Source organism: Sturnira hondurensis, unplaced genomic scaffold (genome assembly GCF_014824575.4).
Source record: "Sturnira hondurensis isolate 20B ecotype Veracruz unplaced genomic scaffold, ASM1482457v3 Scaffold0004136, whole genome shotgun sequence".
NCBI lineage: Eukaryota > Metazoa > Chordata > Mammalia > Chiroptera > Phyllostomidae > Sturnira > Sturnira hondurensis.
This window is the reverse complement of record NW_028076767.1, coordinates 49217891-49240234: the sequence shown is the minus strand read 5'-3', so window position 1 is coordinate 49240234 and position 22344 is coordinate 49217891. Positions and strand designations below refer to the sequence as shown.

Genomic DNA, 22344 nt, shown 5'->3' with positions numbered 1-22344 from the left:
TGGTGAAACTTTATTAAGAACACATCTCTCTCTGAGGTAGAAATTGAAATTCCTGCCATCTACTACTTTTCCTCCTAAGTTTCTACTTAGATCCTGTTTCTCACTATTCTCATTGGCCAGGCAGAGTCCAAGGTAAACATGCATGTCTACTGAAATGTAAATCTTTCTTTCACTTTGCCAAATACTAAAGAAAAATGATGTGTCTGGTACCATGATTACTTTACACTGTCAAATAAATTATTTATGTCAAGTAAATATCTATGTGAAAGTTATAAATCAAAGACCAACCAATAGAGCAACAAAACTTACATGTATGGACCCAATGAGATGACCCTTGCTGTTACAATCCCAAGAATCAGAGTTGTTAAAACTGTAGAAATGAGAGAGATCTGCAAAAGAAAACGTAAAAATATTGTCAATTTAGTACAGAGTGGGGATTTGTAGCCAGTGTTCTGTGTCAGACACCCCAGTGTGCTGCACCAGTTTCTAAACTATTCACTCAGGGGCACTGACCTCTTTACTCTTAGATTGTCAAATAAAAAATGGCAACAGCCAACACAACAACAGCTGTCCAGTGTGAATGGACAGCTATACCTATTTTTGTCAAATTGGCAAAAAATACATTTTAGGGTGTGCCGCAGAATTTCAGTAATTAGTTTATGTATGCCATGAGATGAATAAGGTTGAAAATTGATGCTATAGAGATTATTTTATTGAAAATATTAAGGGTTTCTCTTTTTACTTAAGTAAACATATGCACAGTTTCAAATATTTATTTAGTAGCTTATTATTCCTATAGATTGGGTTGATAATCTCAAATATGTAACTTTTTATCAGACCATAGTCTTAGGTTTTTTCCCTTTAAAGAGGAGAACAAGTATCATCTATGACTATTGTCATCTTGTATCATGGCTTGACTTGTTTTTAGTGGCTTCCTGGGGAGAATGCAGAACTGGTGATTTTTAAATGAAAGTATGTTGATTTTTCTTCAGGCCCTATTTTAGTGTTGACTTGTGCTTTTATCCTATCTATAGTTACTCCATCTGACTCCGCCTTTATTTTACCTTCACCCTTCCAACACAACAACACCCCCACATTTTGGGGGTGCTCTGCTAATTTTTTTTTGTTCTCTAGCTCTGTTAGTCTTTTTCCCTTTGTGATCTTGCTGTTTCATCTGTGTTTATCAGTCTGTTTCCTCCTCTCTCTCCCATCATTACTTCAACTCGTTAAAATATAAACTGGTCTGTGTGTGTACGTGTTCTATGCACTCATTACACTAGATGTGTGTTTTGTCTCAACTTTTAATGGATAAACACATTGTACATTTTTTTTCCTCCTGGAAGAATATAAAATGCAGAATTAATTTTATTTCATTTAATGGTCATTCATCTTGTTTTCTGTTGTTAGTTTTTAACTAGAGAGTTCTATTATGAGTTCTCTGATCTACTGAGGAACAGAAATACCAAGGAACAGAAATATTAAGTAATATTCTCAAGGCCACATGGCAAGAAAGTGGCAAAGGAAGAACTCATATGCAAGTATCCTGACCCCAGATCAGGGTTCCTAACTATACTGCTTAGCTATTTAGGAGATTTGTTTTGATTAATTCAATATGACACATTAAAGGGACATTTAGGAGAAAATGCTTAGATAATGACAAAGTATTAGCAGCTTTCTTTTCCTGAATTCCTTGCCTTCTTCTCTGTGAAAGTAACATTTATGTCTACACTGAACATGTGAATGGAAGATAGTCCAACCATTTCAGATATTTCACTATAAAAGCCCCTTTTGATACACTCTTAGTTATATCTGGATGCCTGTTTAAAAAGGAAGGAGAATAGTCAGAATACTCTGGAATATAATCTGTATTCTCAGCTCTGCCAGAAAAGAGGGACTTCTTAACTGTGGTCACACATCAAACATCATAGCAGAAAGTAAAATTCAATCAATTGTTGGATTTTTCAAAATGGAATATAAAATATTATATGTATAATTCTTTAAAACATTTTCTCATGAGAATGCTTGGCATCATGTAGATACAGCACCAATAATATTTTGGGTAAAATACAAACATTCCTTGATAGTGAGGAAATCCAATGCAACCAGGTAGAGGCCACTCTGCTGATGGGCACATGTAATGAGTTAAAGAATTATTTGGTTGGTTTCATTAGAAAGAATTCAGCATTTGTTTTTAGCAATACAAATCATAAACACTGGCCAAATTCTCAACAATTAATCAAAACACTGACATTTGAATGCGATGGATGAAAAATAGGCACAATAGATATTGTAATTTACAAAGAAAAATTTAAGCTGGTAAAATGATTCATCCTTATTTCTAAAGTTAGTTTGCTTTTAAATTGTTTAACTTACTCTCTATAAAAACAACAGAACCTTTTTTTAGTAAATAAAACTCAGTTTAAGTATAATTCTTTATATTTTCTAAATGTAAAGTGGCTGCCTGACATCAGTTAGAGTGTCTGCCTTAAAAAGAAAAAGAAAAAGGACATATTTAGTTCACACTCATTTAAACCTCCATTCCCACCAATAAGCTAAAGATTCAGCAATAGTTTACTCTATCATCATTATAATTAAACTAAAAGAAACTAAAGATAAATGCTGTAATTAAGAACTTGTTCATAGAGAAAGTAGTTGGACAAAATTAACGCAGGTAAGAAAATACATTTCTGCTCCTACTTAAGTGTAAAAATTACCTTTCCAAGCCTTGCTATGTCTCGATACAGGGACAAAGGCAGAGTAAAGACAACCGTGGAAAACACAATAATGAAGTGGCGACCAACGAGCAAGTTTTCAGGGTCAACTAAAACACAATCGATATTATGAAGTGTTAATAGAGATGAGTAGCTCACCAGTGACACAGTAAATATTGACTTATCAAAGTAACTAAAATATTAATATATATATATATGACAAAGTTTTAAGAGTGAATATGCTCCATAAAACCATGTATGACTAGAAATGGTGCACAAAAATAAATACAAGATAACATAGATAAGCCTATGTTCAAATGTTAAAATATTTTACATTTAAATGATTTTAATGGCCTCCTCATCAGTTTCCTCGTTCTACCTTCCTCTGTGCCCTTGGAGTACAGTATATTCTTAACCTAAAAACCGCAGAGATACTTCCCAAGGGCAAAAGAAAAAATCCCCGAAGACAAACATCGTATCATTCCTAGTCCAAAACCCTCTAACGGCAAAACCATTTTTTGAGAAAGTAAGCTACATGGGGACCAGGCATTTTCTGAGGTTTAAAAAAATTCTGTATTTCAGAGAAATTTAAACAGTAAAACTTTAACAAAATTTCAAAACTAAATATTTAGGTAAAAATATTCACTATATTTCTATACTTTTGTTGAGAAAGAAATATTTTCCTCGAAAGAAAGTAGAAGCAACTTGTTGAATAGCGAATAAGTTACAGGGAAGCCGCTAAAATCTGGGACACGATATCTTAGACTCTTGGCTCTCGTAACCACCAAACAACAGAGAGAGGGAGACAGAGAGAGACTATCATCAAGTACAAAAAAAACCCCCCATAAGTTAGAGCACAAAAAGATTTATATATATTTGAAAGCTGTGCTAAGCACAGTATTCTCTTTAAGAGATCTATACCTATTCTAATGAAGACACTATTGTTTAAACTTTTTAGCCCACATTGAATTCCTTCAGAGATCATGTAGTTATATATTCGAAATATTCCAGTGGTACTCAGTCTTTGTGCATTTAATTCTCTGAAGTTTAACGTCTGTACAAAGCAAGTCTCAAATAACTGAGTGTGATTTAAAAAATAAAAAAGAAGCTATTGCTCTGAAAAGTGAAATTGATTTTCTTATATGGTTAATAAACTAGCTGAAAAGATAGTTCTAGCATAGGAATTTCAAAATGGCATAAATTTTACATGCACATGTGTATACACAAGAATTGAACGATCATGAGCATTTAGCTCAGCTATAACTAAACAATCATCATAAAGTTGTGAATTAAAACAATAAAATAGGAAATATAAGTTCCCCAAACCCTGAATGCAACCATTTACATATTCCTGGTAAACATGACTTGAATTAAATTATCTCTGTATCTATTTCTATTTACCCTTTCAAACTCCCCTCTTATGATATATTGGGTAGAAAATACATTTTCTTCAGTGGGAAAATTCTAAGGCCTAGAAAAACACTAAAATAAACTGCTATGAATATCATACAGGAGCCTGATAACTAAGGATCCCCATTTGTGTAAAGGGTATTTTTCACTACTGATCCAATGATAAGGTCTATTACCCCTACTGATCTTCTAACAAAAATGCACCCTAATAAGCATTCTAAATGTTTCAACAATATTAGGAAAAACTGAACATTGAAATATTTAAAAAATATCAAAATCATATAAACATACTCTTTTTTATACTGATGGTTCTCATTACTTTGACTTGTATCATGAACTAAGACTTAAGTTATCTAGGAGAAGTCTAAGCAATTGCCTATTTGTCAATCTAAGGCATTGGTGATGTATTTCAGGAAAAAAAAATGCAGGTTTACTAAGGATTTTATCTACTTCTAAAAATACTGTAGCATCATCTTAATCTTTACAATACATATAAGTAATCACATGTTATAAAATATGATATGCAACAATGTAAAGAAACTGTGATAAGAATAAAAGTGAGTTCTTTGATGTGTAATCTATATTTTAAAAGTCATTTTTGACGATTATAAAATTAATAAGCCAGAAGGGGAGTTCAAAAGGAACTTTAGCCTTATCTAGGATAAATTATTTTACTGAAAATCATACCTTATATATTTATAAAATAAAAATTAAAAAATAATAATCCAAGTGTTTCTATCAGGGAAAATTAAAGTAATTAAATTAAATTAAAATTAAAGTATCTGCACACTAGATACTGGAGAATACTAAACTGCTAACTAAGCAACTAAAATAGGTCTCTATGTTTTGCTATGAATATGTGTCCTAATGTACTGCTAAGAGAAAAAAGCATATTATGGACCAAGATATATAGTGTTGTGTTATTCATATGACTATTTAAAGTTACATGAATTCTTAAAACTCTCATAGTTTACATTAAAAAGGAAGGAAGGAAGGAAGGAAGGAAGGGAATGTTGGAAGGGTTGTTCCCACTTGGTTTTCCCGAGAGGAAAAAATGATTATTATGTTCTACATTCTTTATTTTGCTTATCTGCTTTTTAATAGTTTCCTAATAAACATGTATTACTTCTTACATATAAAAATAAAGTAATAAAAATTAAAAACTAATACATGTTACTTTGAAAAACTTTGGAAAATAACAAAGGAAACAAAATCCCATGAGTCCCACAATTAAAAGATAACCACAATTTATATCAAATATATTTTAAATGTTTTTCTTATTTATTTATGCAAAGAGAAAATTTATAATTTAGATCATATTGTATATAGTATTATCCTCTTCCAATTTTTACATAGCATTCTACCTACTCACATGACCTAAGTTTTTGAAATTAAGATTTGAAGGTTGAGGACTTGGACTGAAGTGGCAATATTTCAGGGTAACAATAATAATAGCTAACTAACAATGTTAGGAAAACCTACTATATGCTAGGCACTGTCTGCATTATCTCTCTTGTTTTGCATAAAAATTATATGAAGCAGTTGATACTCTAATTCATAAGTTAGAGATGAATAGACTAGAACTCAGAGAGGGTGTTAACCTTCTCAAGGTCACATAGCAAGCAAGCATTGGTTTTGTGACTTGATGGTCAAGTAGTCCTGATTTTAGCTAACCCAGAGAGAGGAAGGGGTGCGATTTCTAGTTCTAGGTTTTGCTCTCTTTTGTTTTGTATGTCTTTTAGAATGAGTGATTCAAGCACTAAGAGGAAAGGCATGTTTGTATCAATTTCAACTACAATAACGACTATAGAGGCAGGTCACAATAAAATGGGGATTATGTGGGTTGGATGAGAAGCTCTTTGAACAACAAAGGTTGAATGATGCAAATGGCCGTGATCTGAGGAGAGGTTGAAAGGGGAGAGGGGTTGTGCACATGTTAATAAAAAGGTATGGTTGAGAATATTCATAGCTTCTCTTTGACAGATAAACTGTTGTCCAGTCCAATCATGCAATGGGACATTCCCCAGCCATTGTTTTTTTTTTTTTAAAGAGCAAACTACTGTATACCCAAAGTCATAGCTGAAAGTCAAATGCACTATGCTAGGTGAAAGAAGCCAGACTAGAAGAGCCGGATACTGTATAATGCCATTGATTTGGCCTTCTGGGAAAAGCAAAACTAGGCAGAAAAATTAGATCAGTGGTTGCCAGGGCCAGAGATGAGGGAGGGTTTGCCTGTAAAGGGGCATAGGAACAATTTGGGTATTATGGAATTATTCTGTATTTTTACTATGGCTGTGGCTGTATTTTTACTGTATGCACATACAATGACTATGTGCATTGTCAAAACTCACAAGACTATGCAAGAGTTAAAGTTACATGTTAATAGAATAGTGGAGGAAATGATCAGCTTGTTCATGTAAGAAATGGTGCATTAAAAATAGTAAAGAAAATGTTACTAACAGAGTTGGTGATACATAGCATATTTCAAATATATTCTAAGTAGAGTAATAATATTTATTACAATAATATTATTAATAACTCTTAGTATTATACTAAGTATAGTATAATAATAACAATATTACTAAGTACAGCAATAATAGTAATCATATTTTTAAACAGCTAAATAAGATTTAAACTATATATAAAGGATTAATATTTTAGGATCAGAATGAATTCAGATATTTAAAGTCATCCAACTCTTGAACTTGCAAATATTTTACTTATAAATTATTATAAAAGACATTAACTATGAGAAACTATATAAAATAAATATATTTACTTACCTCCTGGGATCCTTTGGAAAATTTTGCTCAAAGTGTCTCCAGTTATTATGTTGTAACTTATCATAGCTAAATACATAATTAAAATCATACAGTCACCAACAAGATTTTTATCTTGAATATTTTGAAAATAATCAGTTACTACTTCCCAAATATTGGCATAATCTTACTACTTTTAAATATGTATTTTGGTTACTACTATGTACAACTCTAAAAATAACTAGACAACAGATTTATGGGATAATATTAATTTGTATCAAAAAAGACTTTTACTTTACAAATTGATTCTTTCCAAGCATATTTAAATAATAGTGAGGTTTGGTAGTCATTTAAAATGTGATTTATTTGTCATTAGAGTTCAGTTTCTATATACTTTTCCAGGAATGCATACATTGTTCAATATGAGAAATAACAACAGAATACTATGAAGGCTCCAAAATATCTCCTCATTTAAAAAAGTAAGATTTGGGGGAAATACATCCTTAGCCTTTGGTGGAAACATAAGAAACTAGTGATTTAAGCAATAACTTCTGTATTAGTGGTTTAAAAAAATAAAGTCAGTTTGTCCATTGTTGAATCTTAACATTTATTTATTTAAGAAGTGCTAGGTGACATTTTCATCATTATAGTACAAACTGTAAATAGTGTGTTGGCTTTGGACATGGCTTCCACAAATGTATTTCAAAACATTTTCAAAAAATGTATTTCAACCTGGAAGAGATCCATTGTTTCTCTCACTCACTTTTATTCCCAGATCATTCTATCTTTCACCAAAGTAGGGGAGAACAGACATTAGACTAATGAAAATCACTCTCATTTTATTTCAGATATTCAGAAGACAAGCCAAAAGGACCAGGGAATAAGAGAAAAGTGACTAAAGAAGCAAACACTTACTTTGGAATATATTTCAATCACTAGTTCTCTTTAACAACTATGCAATGATATTAGAACGATTATATTTAGAAATAACAGTATGTTTTCCCAAATAAGTATAATTTGCATCTTCACATTCATCTTACCTATAAATGGATACAGGAACTGTAGAAGAGAGAGGAGGAGATACCCTGGAAAGCCAAAGGTTTTATTGACCAAAGACTGGTAAGTGTCCGTTCCAGAGAGAGCGCCTCCTTTTATCAATAAAACAAGAGAAAAGTCTATGGAAAAATAACAATTAAAAATGTTAGATTACATGTAATACAAAGGTTTTTCATACTTTGACTTATACAAAAAGGGAATTTTTTTTTAAAAAAAGAGGTTAGTTTAATGCGACAGTAAATCAGCATGGCAAGACTTATTTACTTCCCATAAAACATTATTTTTTGTGAAATGGTACTGCTCCCAAGTATTTATTTTTCAATCAAGATGCGACTGTACTTAAGGTACCCACGAGCGAACTGGACAGAAGGAGGTATGCAGACTACGGCGGAGCGTCCGTGTTTCATTTTACGTCCCAACCTAGCCAATGCAACCACCATTAATAAGACGCGGCTCAACTGCCAAGCCACACATTGTAGGGGATCAGACATTTCATAGGCATTGGACACATGAAAACTGAAAATGAAAAAATGCTGTAAGCATGAATAAAAATAGATTTAGGAGACTCGACCATTTGTTTTATAACAAAGTACAACTAGTAACTCTGTTTCATTGTTATGGTTGAGAGAGCACTCTAAGAATTTTTTTAATTTACATTTTAGAGATTTAAGTTTCAATTTTAAGTTGAAATTGAAGACATAATTATATAGATACTATATAATTAAAAGTTAATATCTTTCTTTTTCCCCTTCATTTAACTCGATGAACCTAGTGAATGACATTTAACCTACTGAAGGACAATGCAGTTTTCTTAGGTACACAGCTATGTGCAGGGTGTAATTCTTGCACTCTTTTCTCGTGTTCATGTTTTCACCACAGGTGATTTTGTTATTTTTGTCCTTTAAGTAATTTGAAAATGCATTAAAAGACAAAGATGAAAATACAAATAATTCTAGTATGATTTCCACCCTGAATCCCTCCCACACCATCGAAACTTCTTTAAGGTTCTTCAGTAAACTCCAAGTTGATAAATCCAATTGACATGCCCTGAATCTTAATTTTATTTGCTCTTTCAGTGACAATTTTTTCCTGTTCAGCATTCCCCTCTTTTTCAACCTTCTCCCTGTGGCCTTTGCTGCATCACTTTCCCTTGGATTTCCTCCTACCTTATTTGGCCATTGATACTGTTTTATACCAGTTTTCTATTATTCTACATTCTTAGACTTTTTCTCACTCTTCAAGATGGCTCACTGTGATCTCATTCATGTGCATGGCTTTCCTACAGATGTTAGTAACCCCCAAATTTGTATCTGTAGCCCAGACTCCAAAACTCCGGATGTCTACAGCTAGTGCCTAGTAAACATTTCACATTGGAGACCTCACAGACATCTCAGTTTTAAAATATCCACATGCTAATTTATATGTTTGCTCTGGAACCTGCTTTTTATCCATATTTCTCTGATCAGTAAATAGTATCAACAGAAATTTGAGAATCACCTAGATTTCTCATTATTCATCATCTTCTATATCTTTTGGTCACCAAGTCCGTTACTGCATCATGAATTATTCTACTGTATCCCCTCATCTCTAATCCCTAGCTTGCTTTATTTTAGGGCTTAGGCCTTTATCATATACTATCTGGATTATGGCAATAACCTTCCAATAGTTTTCTCATCCACCAATCTCACCCTCTATCAAAATATTTTTGACATCTGCTAAGACTTTCTCAACATTCCTCCTTAGATGGGTCTGACCATATCATAAATCTGATCATGTGGTCCGCTTAAAATACTCCAGGGGATCCTATAATACCTTCTAATAAAAAACGAACTCCTTTTCATGAGGCAGAAAACATTATTTATTAGCTGTGTGACCTTGGGTGGAGGACTGGACCTTTCGGGATTATTATATTACAAACACAAAAATATATCACAAATACTGTCACAGTACTTCCTGTGTGCCAGGCCTTTTAAAAATGCTTTACATATACTAACTTGTTTATCCTTTACAATAATCCTAGGTACCCCTCATTTAATAAATGAGAAAAGTGAGGCACAGAAAAGGTTAAGTAAATTGCCAATGCTAGCCAGAGCTAGCATTGGAGCAGTCAGGACTTGGACCCTGGCAGTCTGGCCCTGGAACACATGCAATTAATCAAAATCTCAACTCTGTTGGAAGCAACTGTAGACCTTGGGTATGTCATTTGAATCCGTTAAAGTTTCAGTTTCCTCCTTCATAAAAGTAGAAAGTGCATACCTACTTCACGGAGTCAGAAGAATTAAGTATGGTGGTGGCTTTATGCTCAGCATCTAGGCAGCCCTCAGGGAACTATGGTAATGATAGAGCCATTCATGGGAACCTTCATAACTGCCTCTGCAAACTTCTCTACCAGCATCTCCCTCTGCTTACGTACAGACACCAACCCCGCACTTTACCCAGACTGAGTAATTACACAGTTCCCTTTTGTATTTCTACATTTCCACCTGCTTAAAGCAACCTTCCATTTTCTTCACTCACTCACATGTTTTCATAAACACTTGGTGGAAGTATCTCCTCCTTCCCAAAACATGTCTGCTCCTCTGAGGTCGTGTTAAATGCCAATGTTCCTATGATCACGCACATATCTTTATTATGGTATTTTTAATGAGGTATTGTCACTATTTAGTTTTGTTGGCCTGACCCTATGTGTGAGCTGCATATAAGCAGGAACCATGCTCTCCATTGCTACAATGGCGGCGGTGTCAGGAAATACTGTTGAAATCAGTGATCACTCCAGAGCAGGATTCAAATTTAATTTGATTAATGACCCAATGAATATATTTTAAAACATTCCACAAGCACACAGGACATAGCAATGAATTCTACTTCCTTTGCTGAAAACTATGAAAGGCTTCACAGAAAAGTTGAGTAGTGTCTTGGAGGATGAATAGGATTTCACCAGGTAGAGAAAAAAGAAGGAAAATGTCAAGCAGGGGGAGTATCCGTGGGCAGGCAGTGTGAAAGCATATTCTGTATGTGAGGGATGACATAGTCCAGGATAGCTAAAACATAAGGTTCACACATAGCACTGCTGGTGACAGGCTGAAAGAGAAGTTTCGGTAGTTGGAGATAGACTGGAAATTCAGACTGGGACTGTACTGTGAAGAAATTCAAATGCAATAATTTTTTTCTTTTGTCATTGTAGAGTCTTGGAATGCTTTGATTGGGGGAATAATAGTGATCAGGCCAAGGTTTGATAAAGGTAAGTCTTGCAGCAATATGGTCAGAAAGTGGGCAGATGATAAATGCAGTAAAACAGCAACTTACTTGCCAAAGACAGAATCAATGAAAACCTGAGTAACAGATAGGAGAGACCCAATTTCACAGCTCCTGTAAATTTTTTTGGGTGAAGAAGTGTATGCTTGGAATGAAAATGCTGTTTATAAAAGTTCAAAATGTATTTCTTGAAGTTAACAATTTGCTAAAAATGTAGTCAATGATAAATGTAAATGATTTCATTTGCTTGTAAAATAAAGACTATAAATATATTATTACCTTAAAGGTTTTAGGAATCTCAAATATCAATCACTATAACATTTTGATATCATTTTAAATACATTACATGCAAATTTTAGGTAATCCATAAATGAGTTTATGTTGTTCAACATGAAAATTTTCTTTTAAATCATTCTGTATGTTTGGACAATAAAATTATTTTACTCTAATCAACAAATACAAAAATCTTAAAGCAATTTAAAAATAAACCTTTGTTATAAATATTTATAATTCTATTTTTGTTTCTCAACATTTTACAAACTTGGAAACAGAACTTGGGAAAAACACCATTGAATTGGTCATACCTCATCAGAGGCCTTAGAAAGACAAAAGAATAACACTAGCGACAAATCATTGTGTAATTACAGTGTCACTTTAAAGAAAAATTTAGTATCATACCCTACTTGTAAATTTTCCTCTTAAAAGCCTATTTAAAAAACCAAATGAATCATAGTCTATGTATTTTTTGTGTGTGGTTACCTTTACTTATCAAAGTTATTTAAGGATTTTGATCATGTAACCAAATTAGTAAGACTAATTTCTACTGATTAATAGTTTTGCAGCATATAACCTTGCAAAGGCTGCCTGTAATAATTGCAGTAGTTTTATATATAAAATCAGTTGAGAATGTTATTCATAGCATGATTTATTTTTGGTTAATATGATTTGGATTAGTAAACTGTTCATTCTCCTTAAGTATTGAATTCTTTGTTGATACACATTTTAATTTTTTCCATGTATGTACATATTTACAATGCACTTAAATAAGCCATGGTTATTATGCCTGGGTGGAAATTAATTATTTGTCAGGGCTGATTGACCAGGAAGTAGGAAATTAGAAAGGACAAGGGTAAATCCTTGGACGGGATTTTTTAGCGTGATAAATGCTCTTGGGGACAGAACATGCTCAGAATTTTCAAAAACAAGTGACTCGAAATAAGCACAAAGTTAGAGATCTCACATTACTAAATTACAAATTAGGCTACAACTTAAGAGCTGTAGAAGCTAAAAGCAGTTTAGGTTTTGGGTGGGGAGAGAAGAAAGCAAAGGGAAGGGAGCCCAGCGCTTTTGCAGCTCTGACTTTCCTACCTTCTACATGCTTCACTCTCTTTCTCCTGTAGCCTGGGAAAAACAACAGTTGTAGGCTAGGCTTGGAAGCCTGAGAGTTTATGAGAAATAGCATCTGGGTAGGTTCTCTACAAGCAGAGTTTAGACATATTCTTAGACAAGGGATTACAGGGAGAGCTGCCAGGAGAAGTGTGAGATGATAGGGCAGGGGAAGCACCTCAGGAGGGATGGGTCCCAGGTGGAGACCAGCTGCAGCTGAGCCCTGCAGTGGTGGTCCTCCGGAGCTCCTACTGCACCATGTGTTGGTCCCTCTTGGAGGCAAGGTTTCTGTATGAGTCAGGCACTGGTTAAAAGCTGTGGGAAAATGGCGGCTTGGGGCCATAACCGCACAGGAAGGTGGTACCACTGAGGCCCAGGTCAACACTGTACAGAAGGGGACAATTAAGGTGTTTTGCATTACCTGGTAAAAAAGGCATCTAGGTGACTACACACAGCAGCCACCATAGCATCAACCACAGCGGGTGGTGTGTTGATGCCTCTTCCACAGCCATCCTAAGGTAGAGGAAAGACCCTGCATTTGTCATGAGGTGAGTGGAAGGGATGACAAGGCAGGCATAAGGACAAAAGAAAGAGGACCTTCTCAACATTATGAGTTGCATAGTCTGCACGGATTATGAGTTGCATAGTCTGCACTTCGGTTGGGTGTGAATGAACACATTACATGGAAAGGGGGAGGCAGAAGAGAAGTAGCATAGAAGCACTGTACTGCTGCACTTAAAGACAGTGGCAGGTGGGGAACTGGGCAGGCATGGGCAAGGTGAGAACACCTGCACAAACAGCTGGAGAAGATCTGTCACTCGTGCAGTTGCCCATGGTCCCCGTGGGAAAGGCAGTCCTAACAATTGCACTTTCAGAGCATAGCTGTCTTGGCTTTAATCAGCCTTGAAAATGACTTCCCCTCCTACCACGTTCTTCACAAAATGAAAGAGCACATGAAAAGGATTTAGGCCTGGTAATACAATATATAATGCTTTTCTAATCCTCAGAGGATTGGCAAGAAAAGTAAATTTTCTCAGACATAAATGTCTTAATTCTTTAGGATTCTTTGATCCAATACAACTAGCAAATTCAATGACAGGGTGTGTGTGTGTGTATGAGTGTGTGTGTGCATAAAATAGTCCTTTTGGAATGTAATTTGCAAGAATTCACAATTGCATAGTATTTTACCTGTAACATATGAAACCCAGAATAAAAGCAATATTCCGAGAGGAAAGCCAGCTTGCTTCATTGAATAAGGCAATCCTGGAAAAACATAAAATGCCCACATATCACATTAATAAAACATATACAAATACAGAAGTTTTTCCCAATTTCTACATATAGTAGGTTAAGTACACTGAGATAGTTATATGACATAATTATAAACAGTGCATATGACTACTAAAATTAAATGTTAGCATATTAATACTTATTTCAGAATAAAATGTTATAAGTTAAAGACATGTACAGATAGCAAGTTTATGAGGCAATGGAATGTGAATAAGACAGCAGAAAATGAAAATCAGATGCCAGTTCATACAAATTATGTTCATGTCTGGGTGAGGGGATCATATGACCTAGAATATGGAGAGTAATGACACAAAACTTCATGTGCTGCCTGGGAAAGCAGAAAGGATAAAAGAGCACAGAAAGGTAACTGGACATGAGGAGTCAAAATGGGCAACCATGTAGCAAAAGGGAAGAAAAATGAGAAGGCAAAAATATTTTTATAAAGCGTAGGGGGTAATATGAAAATTTTTTTTGATTTTTTTGAAATGAATAATTTTAGATTATGCACAACAAAATATTTAAAATATTTAAAAATATTTCTATGCAGTATTTTACTCTCTGAAAAATTAGCCCCAGCAGTTCAGTTAGAGCATTGTCCTGATATGCCAAGGTTGAGGGTTTGATCCCTGGTCAGGGCACATACAAGAAACAACCAATGAATGAACAGAGAAGTGGAAAGACAAATTGATGTTTCTCTCCCTCTCTTTCTCTCCCTTCTTCTTCTCTTTCTCCAAAAATAAAGAAGAAAATTGGCTGAGCATAATTAAGAGGTACTTTAAATGTTGCTGACATGGATGAGCTTAAAGGGTTCAAATCAGGAATTATGTCTGGAATTCTGCCAACAAGAGCTGCCCACATCTCTGTGGCACGTGGAGGCAAAATTTCAAACAAGTCTCTGACTCTATTTTTTACTACTTTGCCTCAGGTACTTCCACTTGATGCACTATTTGAAAAAATATTTATATATGGAAACAAGGAAAATGAAAATATACATCACTCAGTTCAGATAAAAATTCATCAATGATTGTGATTAAAATGTCAAAATTTCACAAAAAGATAACATTCTCAATGAGTATTACATGATTCTGTTTTGTCCCTACTTTTTCTTAAATTGAATGTTTTAAATAACAAAAAAATAGTAAGTATGGGAATATAACTACCTTTATAACTATAATGGAATGTACTTAATTTTGTCCTTGTTTCAAATTGGGAAAATATGAGCTGCTCATTTTTTCAATTATGATTTGGCTCCTTTATTTAAAAAAAATCATATTCACTTTTTAAAACCAATTTCTACTTATTGACTACATTATATTGAAATGAATATAAATTACTATGTTCATACTTTAAACTTAACACTATATAGATGGGTAAAGTACTATTGTGTGGATTTAATTTTTCGCAAGTTTGGTATATTTTCACATTAAAATTTTGTACCTCAGATATTTCCATGTATCTGGAGGTTTTACAGCTCTAGATGGTCACAGAAAGGTGATTCAAGTGATGCTACTTCAGGAAGAGGGAAAAGTAAATTAGGTAACATTACCAATTGTCCATGCAGTCTGTGGAAAAAAATTTCAGTATGTTCTGTATGAAACTCCATCTAACCTAACACACGTGGTGGATGGTTTCAGTTGTGCAAAGCGTGTGGATCACAACTCCATCTTCAGCAAAAAAGGGACAAATGTGCTGCCCATTGTTACAGAGGGAGAAATGGAAGGATCTTATGTCAGACAATTATTACCAATTTTATCATTTAAGATCTTTACTCTAATAAAATCAATGAACACCCATAATAAGAGTCTTAAATTTGGTATTTTCACTTAAAATTTAAAAAACAACAACAAAGTAATACTTACCTATTATACCAGATCCTATAATAGAGTTGACAACATTAAAAACAGCAGCAGCCTGTCGACAAGTTTTCCCTTTGTGCTTATGTTCAGAAATGAGTTCTTTGTCATCTAGATCGCTCTATTTAAATATATAAAATGGCCAATAATGAATAAAGTTAAACCAATATTTACTAGTTCAAAACCAGAAAAGTGTTAAATATGCAATATAATAGACTAACATAATATCAACATATAATTGATAATAATGGCAATCGCGATAATAAAAAATGATGAGAATAATAATAAAGAGTAACAATTATAGCTAGTAGCTCAACAGAGTTTTCCAAACAAACTCTATCCTAAAAGGTCCTAATTAAAACTGCACCGAGTACATGGATGCTACGTGGAACCCCAGAATACAGTGTCCTACAGAGAGCCAACGATGTGATTTTGTGGAAGTAAAGGGATTACATTGAAAAGTGCCTGGCAAGGAAAAAAAAAGTCAAATCAAGGCAAAGCTTCTTCCAGAGAACTTTTCGGTGGTGCTAACCAGGACCCCTAAATGAAGGTAAGGCGATCTCTGTCGCAGGGCGAATGAAGCTTTGAGGGAACTTGGCTGCAGAACCAGCCCGTCTCCACTTTTACCTGTGGTGGGATGACGGGCTGCTGCCCCTGGTAGCCCATGGTTGCACCCGGGTCCTCAGCAGGTGGAAGATTCACGGTCTTGGATACCTTCTCTAGCCACACCTTCCTCCCTCCTCCGAAATTTAGTAAAGCCGGGTCAGCCTGCCACGGGGAATCCGGACCCAGCTGTCACTCCGGCGCCGCGGACCCCAACCCTGCACCTCCTCGGGCCACTCGGACAGCAGCCGGGAGCTCTCTTGGCTGCCAAGTCCGGAGAACTTCCCCCCCAGGGACTTGCCCACCTCCCTTCTCCTGCGGAGATGCCACAAGATGTTTCGGATGTGGGCAGCCCTCTCTCCCACTCCCACTCCAGCTCCAGTTGCAAAGTATATTTTGTTCTGCTCACGGCACCCGCCCAGATCGTACAGAGTTACGGTGGCCTCGATTTAGTCCATCTCCAAGTTAGCTGCTCCTTCCCTGGAGATTGATGCCCAGGTAAGGATGCAGTAGCACCCGCCCCCACCCCCGTGGAATATCCCTTCTGTCCCCTCCTCCTCCCTACACCTCCTCTGTGTCAAAGAGGGCAGATGAAAACGCAGGGGTTTCATTTTAAATGGAAAAGAAGAAAAAAACTTTTCTAGAGTTTTAGCAAACTCGATTACCCAGCATGCTTTGGTTAAATATTACCCGTGACTTTTCAGAAAAGGAGACTTAAAGAGAGGAAAGGAAGATGGATTGATAACGGATTCAATAAGTGACCTTAAAGGAGGGGTGTTGGGGTGTAAGGTGACGGGAGAGGGAAGGCACCCAGAGTATCTGAGGTAGAGAGAATCATAAAGGACCTTTTATTCACCTGTTGTCTTACGAATGAGGAAAAAGCCCCAGAGAATATTCAATCACAGAAAGAGAATACACAGAGAACGGTTTCACGGACAGTGTGAGTGGTCATGTGACATTGGTACTTATCAAATACATACTTTGCCATGTATAATAAGCACATTTTGCTCAAATTTTTGAGGGAAAAATGAGGATGCACATTACATACAGGATTAATGATTACATACCATGGGTGCAATAATGGGTATAATAAATCCTGTGCATAATGCACACATTAAAGAATGGGAGTGCATGTTACACACTGCAAAATAGGGTACTTTAAGAGCTTCTGATTCATAGATACTTATTTAAAATTATGAAACATTTTAAGAACATGAAAAAACTAAAGAGAATTATAAAACACCCTATACTCTCCACTATCAAATTAACAAATGTTAACATTTTATCATATTTTCTTCAAATTGCAAAAACAAAATTTAACATCAATTTGCTTGATGTTATTGTCCTCATTCTTTACCCTTCATCCTGAGTCATCCAGTTCATGAAAGTAGTGTGTATCTTATCCATCCATGCTTTATATTTCAACCCATCATTTGTTATAGCCATAAATGTTCAGCTTTTTACTTGTTTTTAGGTTGGAGTGCAGTGTTCCAGCTTCTGGTACACTGGACCAGGAACGAGAAGTTTGTTATACATATTTTAATGATGTCTTAAAGACCGTCTTTATAATTTCAGAAGTATTAGTTGTTGAATAGAATTTCAAAAGTACTCTCAGTCTCAGTGAGAAAGCATGAAGAAGAAAGACTAGGACTGGCAGTACATAGAGTCACTGGCAGTTCACCCACGCAAAGATAAGCACAGTTAACATTTGAGGACCCCATAGTTTCCTCAAATTACACAGTGTTTAAGGTAGAGGGTAAGTGTGTATCATATGCACATAAGCAGTTTTACTGAGTCTGTTTTAGCCCCAGATAGACGCTACAGAAGCCAGACTTTCAGGAATGTAGAGAGCCTTAATTTGAACTTTTTACAGATTATACGATCTCTATAATATGGTATATTACGTTTGGGTGGGATTATTACTTTTCTTCATTATTTAGTGACTGTCTTAGTTACCCGACCTCTAATAGCATCTAACTCACTTAGAAATAACCTGAGAAGGCTCTCTGTTGGCAGAAGTCTGAATTTATAAAGCTCTTCTGATTGCTAACCTGACTCCACTTGGACATTATTAAGGTTCAAATTTGAGAATAGAGATAAAAAAATTTCCATCCACATCCCTGAGCAAGTTACTTTTTCCTCAAACTTAGGAATCTGAAGAAGGGTATACTTTTGTCTTTATAAAAATGGAAGCTTGATATTCTCTACAGTGTTAGGTTATTGGCTTAGCTGTTGCAACAAGTAGATACAACTTAGATGTGTCCTCAGCTTTCCGGATGTAGGTGTCCTTGGTTTAGAGGTCTGGAAGGACTACTCAGATAATTTTGGCTAACTCACCAGTATGTATTCTTTCCTTTTTTCTTTGCATTAATCATCTTACAAAATCATTCTTATAACTCTCTTCTTTGATCAATTCTCATTATCAAAGAATATCTTATTCTTGTGATAGCATGTTATTATTAACTCATAGTTAGGATATTTTGTTGTTTTATAACTGTAAATATTAGAGTTATATAAAGCCATTATAATGTCATGTATGGATGGAAGTGAGAGAGAGTGTGGTGCTGAAGACTGAGTTTAAATGAATGTGACAATAAGCCCTGGTTTGTCCAAGACTGTCCCAGTTCTTGTCCCAATGTAATTATGAACAGCATCTTTTTGATTTTTAAAAGTGTCCCAGTTTGAATGATAAGTTACAATACTATGCCAGATAGGGTCATGGGGGATAATAGTTCCACCTAATATCTGCACAACATTTCACAGCTTTCTTTAGTGGTATCTAAGCTGAGAACGAATGGAGATCTAAAAATATGGATTTTGGTTGTTTTTAAAAAATTACTCTTTATTTCACTTGCTTTTCATTATTTTTATTATTGACACTATTACGGACATCCCCATTTACCCTCTCTGCCCACCTCCACCCAGCTCCCACTCCCCCTTCCTTCTGGCCATTACCACATTGTTGCCTGTGTCCATGGGTGCTGCATATATATTTTTTGGCTAATACCTTCACCTTCTTTCATTCTGTGGCCCTTTCCCCTTTCCTCTGATGGCTGCCAGTTTAAACCATGTATCCATGCCTTTGTTTCTATTTTGTTCATCAGTTTATTTAGATTATTCAGTTAATTATACCCTACAGATAAGTGAGATTGCATGGTAATTGGTCTGTCTCTCACTGGCTTATTTCACTTAGCATAATAATGTCCCGATCCACACTGTTGGAAAAGGTATGATTTCTTTCTTTATAAAAATTATGTTTTATTGATTATGCTATTACAATTGACCCAAGTCTTCCCCCTTAGCTCTCCTTCTACCCAGCACCCCCAACTCTCTCAGGCAATCCCCACACCATTGTTCATGTCCATGGGTCATGCATATAAGTTTCTTGGCTACTCCATTTTCTATACTGTACTTTACATCCCCATGGCTATTCTGTAACTGCCAATTTGTAATTCTTAATCCCATCACTTCTTTACCCATTTCCACACATCCACCATCTCATCTGGCATCCATCAAAACCCTTTTGGTATCCATGATTCTGTCTCTGTTCTTCTTGTTTGCCTAGTTTGTTTTTTAGATTCAGTTGTTCATAGATATGTATGAAATCAGCTGACAGTCTTATGGGAGCTCCCCTGAAGGTAACTAACTTCTTTTCTCGTGCTACTTTTAAGATTCTCTCTTTATCTATGATCATTAGCATTTTAATTATAATGTGTCTTGAAGTGGGGTTCTTTGCATCCATCTTGTTTGAGACTCTGGTGCTTCCTGGACTTGCATGCCTTTTTCTTTCCCCAAATTAGGGAAGTTTTCTTTCACTATTTTTAAAAATAGATTTCCAATTTCTTGTTCTTTCTCTTCTTTTTCTGGTACTCCTATGATGTGAGTGTTAGAGTGCTTGAAGTTGTCCTAGTGGCTCCTTATACTGTCCTTGTTTTTTTTTGGATTCTTTTTCTTCTTGTTTTGATTGGTTGTTATTTTCTTCCCTATGTTCCAAATCATTGATTTGATTCTCAGCTTCTTTTGCGCTAGTGCTGTTTCCCTATATATTGTTCTTTATTTCAATATTTGAATCCTTTGTTTCTGACTGGATCTTTTGTATGCCTTTGACGTTACCACTAAGTTCCTTGAGCATCCTTATAACCAGTGTTTTAAACTCTGCAACTGATAATTTACCTCGACTTTGTTTAGTTCTTTTGCTGGAGTCTTGATCTATTCTTTTATTTGAGCCATGTTTTCTTGTCTCCTTATTTTGGTAGCCTCCCTGTGTTTGTTTCTTTGTATTAGATAGAGCCACTATGACTCCCTGTCTTGGTAGCAAGGCCTAATGTACTAGGTAGTCTGTAGAGTCCAATGGCACAGCCCCCTCTATCACCCAAACTGGGTACTTGAGGTGTGCCCTTCTTGTGTGCTGAGAACACTCTCCTCTCGTAGTTGAAGCTTAATTGATATTGGCAAGTCAATGGGAGGAATTTACTCAGGCCAGTTAGCTGCAAAGTCTGACCACCAACCTCTGACCTCTGTGGAGGATCAGATGTGCAGGGGCAGGGTGGTAGTATTTCAGTTTGTTCTGTAGCTGTCCACTGGGTGCACAGGCTCTGGGGTTTCCAAGGTAGTGCAAGCCAAGGTCAACCCCAACAGGTGTTCTTCTTGGGACCACCCTGCATGATATATAAAGCAATCTGCAGATGGATGCTACTTGGGCTGGGCTTGCAGATTCCTAGGGAAAGCCAAACTGTGATCTAAAACTAGCTTCTCCTAGTGCTGGGTCTTGGGTCATTTACAAAGAGGTATGGGGTTTGGGGACTCACTGATGCTAGCTGTGCTTCTTTTTAGAAGATTTAGAAAGTTGTGAAGCAAGATCCAAGACCAGCATTCATATGGAAAAGCCACTGTGAACAGCTTGGGTGGGCCAGGAAGTTGGGTGGGACAGAACCTTGGGACAGGGATCTCCAAGGCAGGGCAAACAGTATTAACCAGGTTGATGGAGTCTCAGATATGGCACTCACTTGTCATCTCTGTGGCTCTATTTGAGGAGGGCTCAGAAAAGGGACAATGACCTCTGCCCACATTTCTGTTTGGGAGAAAGCTGTCACTCAGCACTTGCCTTGATGCCAGATACTCCATCTCCCTGTGTGCCACTGGTGCCTTTCAAGCTGAGGCCCTGGTACTGGAGTTCAGAGGGAGTGAGTCTGAATAAGTCCATGTATGGGTTCTTTAAGAGGAACTGCTTGGGACTCCAGAAGTTTCTTCTACTGACTCAATCCCTGATGTTTTTTGCAGCCAGAAGTTATGGGGTCTTATTTCCCTGGCACTGGGACCCTCAGCTAGGGGGCCTGGTGTGGGGCTGAGAATCCTTGCCCCTGAGATATCCCTCCCAAATTTTTATTTGTCACACATGAATGTGGAACCAGCCCATTCTAGCATCTCTGCCCCTCCTACCTGTCTGGATAGATGTTTCTTTAATTCCATAGCTGTCAGATTTCCATTCAACTATTTGATTTCTGATGGATCTGAGTGATGGTCGTTCTATAGTTTAGCTGTAATTTTGATGTGGTTGTGCATGAAGGTGAGCTGTGTTTACTTATGCCTCCATCTTGACCGGAAGTCCAGATTTCCTTCTTTTTTAGGGCTGTGTAGTATTTCATCGCATAACTATACCACAGGTTTTTAAAATCCGCTCATCTACTGAAGGGCATTTGGGCTGTTTCCAGACCTTGGATATTGTAAATAATGCTACTATGAGCATAGGGGTGCATATATTCTTTGAATAGGTGTTTCAGGATTCCTAAGATGTATTTCCAGAAATGGGTCAAAAGGCGGTTCCATTTTTTATTTTTTGAGGAAGTTCCATACTATTTTTTACAGTGGCTGTACCACTCTGCACTTCCACCTATAGCACACGAGGATACCTTTTTCTCTGCATCCTTACCAACCTTGCTGTTTGTTGACTTACTGATGGTAGTCATTTTGGCAGGTGTGAGATAATATCTCTCATTGGGGTTTTAATCAATAGCACTCTGA

At 36.0% G+C, this 22344-nt stretch overlaps 1 protein-coding gene across 4 annotated transcripts in view; it reads right to left on the bottom strand.

The window, feature by feature from the left end:
• Positions 1–17768, bottom strand: part of SLC38A11 (solute carrier family 38 member 11) — a 49188-nt gene extending 31420 nt beyond the window's left edge. For 2 of the 4 annotated variants that reach the window (XM_037044563.1, XM_037044565.1), the window contains exons 1-7: positions 16348–16477; positions 15727–15841; positions 13766–13840; positions 7921–8055; positions 6905–6970; positions 2715–2821; positions 310–389 (exon numbers count right to left, since the gene is read on the bottom strand). In XM_037044563.1, the coding sequence (XP_036900458.1) occupies positions 310–389; positions 2715–2821; positions 6905–6970; positions 7921–8055; positions 13766–13840; positions 15727–15841; positions 16348–16386 (617 nt within the window). In that variant the 5' untranslated portion in view covers positions 16387–16477. Of the gene's footprint in view, positions 1–309; positions 390–2714; positions 2822–6904; positions 6971–7920; positions 8056–13765; positions 13841–15726; positions 15842–16347; positions 16478–17680 lie in introns of those variants that run through there. The other 2 variants (XM_037044566.1, XM_037044564.1) reach the window with 2 other exon arrangements.
• Positions 17769–22344: the final 4576 nt, after the last annotated feature.